This window comes from Salmo salar, chromosome 02 (genome assembly GCF_965601325.2).
Source record: "Salmo salar chromosome 02, fSalSal1, whole genome shotgun sequence".
NCBI classification, from domain to species: Eukaryota; Metazoa; Chordata; class Actinopteri; order Salmoniformes; family Salmonidae; genus Salmo; species Salmo salar.
Window position 1 is genome coordinate 5,310,001 of NC_138292.1, and position 10,977 is coordinate 5,320,977.

General features: G+C 37.0%; 1 protein-coding gene across 1 annotated transcript in view; it reads right to left on the bottom strand.

Annotated features, from left to right (window-relative positions):
- The window catches only part of LOC106572945 (F-actin-uncapping protein LRRC16A), a 190,037-nt gene extending 181,958 nt beyond the window's left edge, over positions 1-8,079 (bottom strand). The window contains exons 1-2 of the mRNA XM_082959205.1: positions 7,981-8,079; positions 4,059-4,180 (exon numbers count right to left, since the gene is read on the bottom strand). Coding sequence (XP_082815331.1) covers positions 4,059-4,180; positions 7,981-8,073 — 215 coding nt within the window. The 5' untranslated portion in view covers positions 8,074-8,079. The remainder of the gene's footprint in view (positions 1-4,058; positions 4,181-7,980) is intronic.
- Positions 8,080-10,977: the final 2,898 nt, after the last annotated feature.

The following is a 10,977-nucleotide window of genomic DNA, read 5'->3' on the forward strand; positions in this document are numbered from 1 at the left end:
GTTTATACTATACAACACATAACAGAACCAATATCACCCAGATCAGATGTAGGTAACTGGTTTATACTATACAACACATAACAGAACCAATATCACCCAGATCAGATGTAGGTGACTGGTTTATACTATACAACACATAACAGAACCAATATCACCCAGATCAGATGTAGGTAACTGGTTTATACTATACAACACATAACAGAACCAATATCACCCAGATCAGATGTAGGTGACTGGTTTATACTATACAACACATAACAGAACCAATATCACTCAGATCAGATGTAGGTGACTGGTTTATACTATACAACACATAACAGAACCAATATCACTCAGATCAGATGTAGGTAACTGGTTTATACTATACAACACATAACAGAACCAATATCACTCAGATCAGATGTAGGTGACTGGTTTATACTATACAACACATAACAGAACCAATATCACCCAGATCAGATGTAGGTGACTGGTTTATACTATACAACACATAACAGAACCAATATCACCCAGATCAGATGTAGGTGACTGGTTTATACTATACAACACATAACAGAACCAATATCACCCAGATCAGATGTAGGTGACTGGTTTATACTATACAACACATAACAGAACCAATATCACCCAGATCAGATGTAGGTGACTGGTTTATACTATACAACACATAACAGAACCAATATCACCCAGATCAGATGTAGGTGACTGGTTTATACTATACAACACATAACAGAACCAATATCACCCAGATCAGATGTAGGTGACTGGTTTATACTATACAACACATAACAGAACCAATATCACCCAGATCAGATGTAGGTGACGTGGTTTATACTATATCAACACATAACAGAACCAATATCACCCAGATCAGATGTAGGTGACTGGTTTATACTATACAACACATAACAGAACCAATATCACTCAGATCAGATGTAGGTAACTGGTTTATACTATACAACACATAACAGAACCAATATCACCCAGATCAGATGTAGGTGACTGGTTTATACTATACAACACATAACAGAACCAATATCACCCAGATCAGATGTAGGTAACTGGTTTATACTATACAACACATAACCAATATCACTCAGATCAGATGTAGGTAACTGGTTTATACTATACAACACATAACCAATATCACTCAGATCAGATGTAGGTAACTGGTTTATACTATATAAACACTGGCACTTCTGCACATTGTTCCGCATTAATTTCTGTACTTCATTCATACTTCTCTTTTCAAACAGTAACATAGGTGTTATAGTTTCATATACAATGCATTCAGGAAGTACACAGACCCTTTGACTTTTTCCACATTTTGTTACGTTACAGCATTATTGTAAAATTGATCCATTTTTTTTTTTTTCTCTCCTCATCAATCTACACATAATACCCCATAATGACAAAGCAAAAACAGGTTTTTAGAAATGTTTGCAAATGTATTAAAAACTAAAAAAAACAGGCCTCCCGGGTTGTGCAGTGGTCTAAGACTCTGCATCACAGTGCTAGCTGTGCCACTAGAGATCCTGCTTCGAGTCCAGACTCTGTTGCAGCCGGCCGCGACCGGGAGACCCATGGGGCGGCGCGCAATTGGCCCAGCGTCATCCGGGTTAGGGAGGGTTTGGCCGGTAGGGATGTCCTTGTCCCATTGCGCACTAGCGACTCCTGTGGCGGGCCGGGCGCAGTGCACGCTGACACGGTCGCCAGGTGTACGGTGTTTCCTCCGACACATTGGTGCGGCTGGCTTCCGGGTTAAGTGGGCATTGTGTCAAGAAGCAGTGCGGTTTGGTTGGGTCGTGTTTCGGAGGATGCACGGCTCTCGACCTTCGCCTCTCCCGAGTCTGTAGGGGAGTTGCGGCGATGAGACAAGACTATAACTACCAATTGGATACCAGGAAATTGGGGAGAAAAAGAGGTAAAAAAATGAACTATTCAGTACTTTGTTGTTGCTTGAAAAAATAAAATCATGCGAGTACTCGAACAGTCAAAAACTGTGAAATGGCCATCCTAACAGAGGGTGAAGTACACATCACCAGAGAATCACCAGCATCACTGTCCATGACCATCTCAACTGTCTGTGACGTGTCCATCTCCAACACAACAGAGAGGCTTTGTGTCCCAATAATAGTCTAGGATTCCTAATTCCTGAGAGCCCTCTTACCAATGACCTTTAAAGCCTGATAGCTAACAGCCATGGCTGTTTACATACTGTAGGAATAGTGTTTCCTGGAAGCTTGATTAGAGGTTTCTCTTGCTAAAGAGATATTATATCTCAATGAGACAAACTTGGATAAATAAAGGTTTAATAAAGGAGAATGTTCTCAGAGTTGTATACAGAGCATAGGGAGTTAACGTGGTTATAGGTCTGTATATAGACACTGTTATACTGTCTATAGTGTAGATAACCTTGACTGTAGTAAATTGCTAGAACGTGCTTGACTGCTGTAAAATGTGAATACCTCTAGATAGCTGCTGTTCACTTCACGGTCCGTACAACATCACAGATATTAGCAGGTGATGACAGATTATTACACAGAAGCCATTCAGAGAAGGTCAGATATCTGACTGTCTCCTGATCTGTTTTAACAGACTGGGAAAGAGTCTCATCAAGAGTCCATTCTGTCTAGGACTGAACCCTGACTGAACCCACATCAGTGTTGGGTGGGAAAGCTCAGTGTAATCAGTGGATGGAATAAGTCACATTAAATGGCATGGAAAGAGAGAAGCAAAGAGACTGAACGAGACGGAGAGAAAGAGAGAGAGGAGACAGAGAGACAGAGAAAGAGAAAGAGAGAGAGAGGGGGAATGAGCGATAGGGAGGAGAGAGGAGAGAGGGAGGAGAGAGGGAGAGAGATAGGGGAAAGAGAGAGAAGGGGAATGAGAAATAGGGAAGAGAGAGAGCGTGGGGGAGAGAGGAAGGAGAGAGGGAGAGACATAGGGGAGAGAGGAAGGAGAGAGGGAGAGACATAGGGGAGAGAGGAAGGAGAGAGGGAGAGACATAGGGGAGAGAGGAATGAGAGAGGGAGAGACATAGGGGAGAGAGGAAGGAGAGAGGGAGAGAGACAGGGGAGAGAGGGAGGAGAGAGGGAGAGAGACAGGAGAGAGAGGGAGGAGAGAGGGAGAGAGATAGGGGAGAGAGAGACAGGAGAGAGGGAGAGAGATAGGGGAGAGAGAGAGAGACAGGAGAGAGGGAGAGAGATAGGGGAGAGAGAGACAGGGGAGAGAGAGACAGGGGAGAGAGGGAGGAGAGAGGGAGAGAGATAGGGGAGAGAGGAAGGAGAGAGATAGGGGAGAGAGGAAGGAGAGAGATAGGGGAGAGAGGAAGGAGAGAGGGAGAGACATAGGGGAGAGAGGAAGGAGAGAGGGAGAGACATAGGGGAGAGAGGGAGGAGAGAGGGATAGAGACAGGGGAGAGAGGGAGGAGAGAGGGAGAGAGACAGGGGAGAGAGGGAGGAGAGAGGGAGAGAGACAGGGGAGAGAGGGAGAGAGATAGGGGAGAGAGGGAGGAGAGAGGGAGAGACAGGGGAGAGAGGGAGGAGGGAGGGAGAGAGACAGGGGAGAGAGGGAGGAGAGAGGGAGAGAGACAGGGGAGAGAGGGAGGAGAGAGGGAGAGAGATAGGGGAGAGAGGGAGGAGAGAGGGAGAGAGATAGGGGAGAGAGAGAGAGACAGGAGAGAGGGAGAGAGATAGGGGAGAGAGAGACAGGGGAGAGAGAGACAGGGGAGAGAGGGAGGAGAGAGGGAGAGACAGGGGAGAGAGGGAGGAGGGAGAGAGACAGGAGAGAGAGGGAGGAGAGAGGGAGAGACATAGGGGAGAGAGGGAGGAGAGGGGGAGGAGAGGGGGAGAGAGACAGGGGAGAGAGGGAGGAGAGAGGGAGAGAGAGGGAGGAGAGAGGGAGAGAGACAAAGAAAGAGAGAGAGAAGGGGAATGGAAAAATAATGTGAATAGGAAAGAAAGGTCAGTGGAAACTAAAGGTCATTGACTCTGTGTGCGAGTGTGTGTGCGTTCGTTCGTGGGTGTTTGTGCACGAGTGTGCTTGTGTGTACTCACAGTGGTGATAGACCAGGACATATCCTCTGTAGACAGATCCCTATGTGAGCCACCACCTCATTCACCTCTTCTGTAGAGGTCAGCTTCAGAGACACAACACCTCTCTCATAGTCCACCGTCAGCTATACAATACAAACATGAACAACAACCCTCAGTAATATGTTATAGTAACATCATATAGTAACCCTCAGTAATATAATATAGTAACATCATATAGTAACCCTCAGTAATATAATATAGTAACATCATATAGTAACCCTCAGTAATATAATATAGTAACATCATATAGTAACCCTCAGTAATATCATATAGTAACCCTCAGTAATATAATATAGTAATATCATATAGTAACCCTCAGTAATATCATATAGTAACATCATATAGTAACCCTCAGTAATATCATATAGTAACCCTCAGTAATATAATATAGTAACATCATATAGTAACCCTCAGTAATATAATATAGTAACATCATATAGTAACCCTCAGTAATATCATATAGTAACCCTCAGTAATATAATATAGTAACATCATATAGTAACCCTCAGTAATATCATATAGTAACCCTCAGTAATATAATATAGTAACATCATATAGTAACCCTCAGTAATATAATATAGTAACATCATATAGTAACCCTCAGTAATATAATATAGTAACCCTCAGTAATATAATATAGTAACATCATATAGTAACCCTCAGTAATATAATATAGTAACATCATATAGTAACCCTCAGTAATATCATATAGTAACCCTCAGTAATATAATATAGTAATATCATATAGTAACCCTCAGTAATATAATATAGTAACATCATATAGTAACCCTCAGTAATATAATATAGTAACCCTCAGTAATATCATATAGTAACATCATATAGTAACCCTCAGTAATATCATATAGTAACCCTCAGTAATATAATATAGTAACATCATATAGTAACCCTCAGTAATATCATATAGTAACCCTCAGTAATATCATATAGTAACCCTCAGTAATATCATATAGTAACATCATATAGTAACCCTCAGTAATATCATATAGTAACCCTCAGTAATATCATATAGTAACATCATATAGTAACCCTCAGTAATATCATATAGTAACCCTCAGTAATATCATATAGTAACCCTCAGTAATATAATATAGTAACATCATATAGTAACCCTCAGTAATATCATATAGTAACCCTCAGTAATATAATATAGTAACATCATATAGTAACCCTCAGTAATATCATATAGTAACCCTCAGTAATATAATATAGTAACATCATATAGTAACCCTCAGTAATATCATATAGTAACCCTCAGTAATATAATATAGTAACATCATATAGTAACCCTCAGTAATATCATATAGTAACCCTCAGTAATATCATATAGTAACCCTCAGTAATATAATATAGTAACATCATATAGTAACCCTCAGTAATATAATATAGTAACCCTCAGTAATATAATATAGTAACATCATATAGTAACCCTCAGTAATATCATATAGTAACCCTCAGTAATATAATATAGTAACATCATATAGTAACCCTCAGTAATATCATATAGTAACCCTCAGTAATATAATATAGTAACATCATATAGTAACCCTCAGTAATATCATACAGTAACCCTCAGTAATATAATATAGTAACCCTCAGTAATATAATATAGTAACATCATATAGTAACCCTCAGTAATATAATATAGTAACATCATATAGTAACCCTCAGTAATATCATATAGTAACCCTCAGTAATATAATATAGTAACCCTCAGTAATATAATATAGTAACCCTCAGTAATATAATATAGTAACATCATATAGTAACCCTCAGTAATATCATATAGTAACCCTCAGTAATATAATATAGTAACATCATATAGTAACCCTCAGTAATATCATATAGTAACCCTCAGTAATATAATATAGTAACATCATATAGTAACCCTCAGTAATATCATACAGTAACCCTCAGTAATATAATATAGTAACCCTCAGTAATATAATATAGTAACATCATATAGTAACCCTCAGTAATATCATATAGTAACCCTCAGTAATATAATATAGTAACCCTCAGTAATATAATATAGTAACCCTCAGTAATATAATATAGTAACATCATATAGTAACCCTCAGTAATATCATATAGTAACCCTCAGTAATATAATATAGTAACATCATATAGTAACCCTCAGTAATATCATATAGTAACCCTCAGTAATATAATATAGTAACATCATATAGTAACCCTCAGTAATATAATATAGTAACATCATATAGTAACCCTCAGTAATATCATATAGTAACCCTCAGTAATATAATATAGTAACATCATATAGTAACCCTCAGTAATATAATATAGTAACATCATATAGTAACCCTCAGTAATATGTTATAGTAACCCTCAGTAATATAATATAGTAACATCATATAGTAACCCTCAGTAATATCATATAGTAACCCTCAGTAATATAATATAGTAACATCATATAGTAACCCTCAGTAATATAATATAGTAACATCATATAGTAACCCTCAGTAATATCATATAGTAACCCTCAGTAATATAATATAGTAACATCATATAGTAACCCTCAGTAATATAATATAGTAACATCATATAGTAACCCTCAGTAATATCATATAGTAACCCTCAGTAATATAATATAGTAACCCTCAGTAATATAATATAGTAACATCATATAGTAACCCTCAGTAATATCATATAGTAACCCTCAGTAATATAATATAGTAACATCATATAGTAACCCTCAGTAATATCATATAGTAACCCTCAGTAATATAATATAGTAACATCATATAGTAACTTTCAGTAATATCATATAGTAACCCTCAGTAATATCATATAGTAACCCTCAGTAATATAATATAGTAACATCATATAGTAACCCTCAGTAATATGTTATAGTAACCCTCAGTAATATAATATAGTAACATCATATAGTAACCCTCAGTAATATCATATAGTAACCCTCAGTAATATCATATAGTAATATCATATAGTAACATCATATAGTAACCCTCAGTAATATCATATTGTAATATCATATAGTAACCCTCAGTAACATCATATAGTAACCCTCAGTAATATAATATAGTAACCCTCAGTAATATTATATAGTAACCCTCAGTAACCCTCAGTACTATCATATAATAACCCTCAGTAATATAATATAGTAACCCTCAGTAATATCATATAGTAACATCATATAGTAACCCTCAGTAATATCATATAGTAACCCTCAGTAATATAATATAGTAACCCTCAGTAATATCATATAGTAACCCTCAGTAATATCATATAGTAATATCATATAGTAACCCTCAGTAATATCATATAGTAACATCATATAGTAACCCTCAGTAATATCATATAGTAACCCTCAGTAATATCATATAGTAATATCATATAGTAACCCTCAGTAATATCATATAGTAACATCATATAGTAACCCTCAGTAATATCATATAGTAATATCATATAGTAACCCTCAGTAATATCATATAGTAACATCATATAGTAACCCTCAGTAATATCATATAGTAACCCTCAGTAATATCATATAGTAATATCATATAGTAACCCTCAGTAATATCATATAGTAACCCTCAGTAATATCATATAGTAACCCTCAGTAATATCATATAGTAATATCATATAGTAACCCTCAGTAATATCATATAGTAACCCTCAGTAATATCATATAGTAACCCTCAGTAATATCATATAGTAACCCTCAGTAATATTATATAACGGTGATTGTCACACACATTCCAAGCAGTAATAATACTATGATCCCTGATTCAGATAAATGATTGACTACCAGATGATTCATGGTCAGATAATGAACCATTTGTTGGAGCGTTACATGGTATAGCCAGAGAGGTGGTGTTCTGACCTGTGTGGGCTTGTTACAGGTGATCCCTTGTATCTCCAGATAATTGAAGTTGTGTTCAATCTGAAAGAGAAGATTAAAACACATAGAAATCATGATATATAATACAGCTTCAGACCTGTCTGGTAAATACTACTCTGGATGGGTCAGGGTTCATGTTATCAGATATAATACAGCTGTCAATCACAGTAGTGTTTCAGACCTGTCTGGTAAATACTACTCTGGATGGGTCAGGGTTCATGTTATCAGATATAATACAGCTGTCAATCACAGTAGTGTTTCAGACCTGTCTGGTAAATACTACTCTGGATGGGTCAGGGTTCATGTTATCAGATATAATACAGCTGTCAATCACAGTAGTGTTTCAGACCTGTCTGGTAAATACTACTCTGGATGGGTCAGGGTTCATGTTATCAGATATAATACAGCTGTCAATCACAGTAGTGTTTCAGACCTGTCTGGTAAATACTACTCTGGATGGGTCAGGGTTCATGTTATCAGATATAATACAGCTGTCAATCACAGTAGTGTTTCAGACCTGTCTGGTAAATACTACTCTGGATGGGTCAGGGTTCATGTTATCAGATATAATACAGCTGTCAATCACAGTAGTGTTTCAGACCTGTCTGGTAAATACTACTCTGGATGGATGAGATACTGTAGGAGGATAATGGATGGATGAGATACTGTAAGAGGATAATGGATGGATGAGGTACTGTAGGAGGATAATGGATGGACGAGGTACTGTAGGACGATAATGGATGGGTGGGGTACTGTAGAAGGATAATGGATGGATAAGTTATTGTAGTAAGATAATGGATGGATGAACTACTGTATGAGGATAATGGATGAGATACCATGGGAGGATAATGGATATATGAGATACTGTAGGGGATAATGGATGGATGAGGTACTCTATGAGGATAATGGATGGACTAGATACTGTAGGAGGATAATGGATGGATACTGTAAGAGGATCATGGATACGGTAAGAGGATAATGGATGGATGAGGTACCGTATGAGGATAATGGATGGATGAAATACCGTAGGAGGATAATGGATATATGATATACTGCAGGAAAATAATGGATGAATGATGCTGTAGGAGGATAATGGATGGATGAGATACTGTAGGAGGATAATGGATGGATGAGATACTGTAGAAGGATAATGGATGGATGAGGAGGATAATGAAAGATCAGAATACTGACTGAGGCTGCATCTCAAATGCCACCCTAGTCCCATAGGGCTCTGGTCGAAAGCAATGCACTATGTAGGGAATAGCGTGCCAATTGGGACACAGTCTCTGTAACTGTATGTCTGTGTAAAGGCTGTGTAAAAATAGCTTCGTTCTACAATGAATGGACAGGGATCTTTTCCAACCTGCCTCTGTTCAAACACAACCCCTCAGTGCTGAGTCATCATTTAAGAGTATGGCTTCAGAATAGAATCATATCATGAAGCATCTCAGAGTGAAAATGCTGATCTGGGATCAGTTTTGCCTTTGTGATCATAACAAATATGATTTTATGGACGGTGGTACCTGATCGTGGATCAGCACTCTTAACTCTGAGACCCTTTATGAATATGGGCCTGGATTCAAAGGTAGAAGAATGTACGTTCATGAACATATCATCCACTTCTTCTCCTTCTCATGTCCTTTGAAACAGGAAGTGTTCAAACAACATGGGACATGGTTGTCTAGCATTCCATTACAAAAACGACTGGAAAGTGAAGCTGGTTCACACCGGATACACACGTTACAAATGTGCACACACACACACACACACACACACACATACACACACACATACACACACGCACACGCACACGCACACACGTGCATACCATACTGTGAATTAATACACACACAGACAAACAAACACACACAAATCAAATCAAATGCTATTGGTCGCATACACATATTTAGCAGATGTTACTGCGGGTCTAGTGAAATGCTTTGTGTTGTAGAATACGTGATGGATGTATAGACATTATGGACAGTATATTGATATAATATATAGTATATCTGTAGAATACGTGATGGGATGTATAGACATTATGGACAGTATATTGATATAATATATAGTATATCTGTAGAATACGTGATGGGATGTATAGACATTATGGACAGTATATTGATATAATATATAGTATATCTGTAGAATACGTGATGGATGTATAGACATTATGGACAGTATATTGATATAATATATAGTATATCTGTAGAATACGTGATGGGATGTATAGACATTATGGACAGTATATTGATATAATATATAGTATATCTGTAGAATACGTGATGGATGTATAGACATTATGGACAGTATACTGATATAATATATATTATATCTGTAGAATACGTGATGGGATGTATAGAGATTATGGACAGTATACTGATATAATATATAGTATATCTGTAGAATACGTGATGGGATGTATAGACATTATGGACAGTATATTGATATAATATATAGTATATCTGTAGAATACGTGATGGGATGTATAGACATTATGGACAGTATATTGATATAATATATAGTATATCTGTAGAATACGTGATGGATGTATAGACATTATGGACAGTATATTGATATAATATATAGTATATCTGTAGAATACGTGATGGGATGTATAGACATTATGGACAGTATACTGATATAATATATAGTATATCTGTAGAATACGTGATGGATGTATAGACATTATGGACAGTATATTGATATAATATATAGTATATCTGTAGAATACGTGATGGATGTATAGACATTATGGACAGTATACTGATATAATATATAGTATATCTGTAGAATACGTGATGGATGTATAGACATTATGGACAGTATACTGATATAATATATAGTATATCTGTAGAATACGTGATGGATGTATAGACATTATGGACAGTATATTGATATAATATATAGTATATCTGTAGAATACGTGATGGATGTATAGACATTATGGACAGTATACTGATATAATATATAGTATATCTG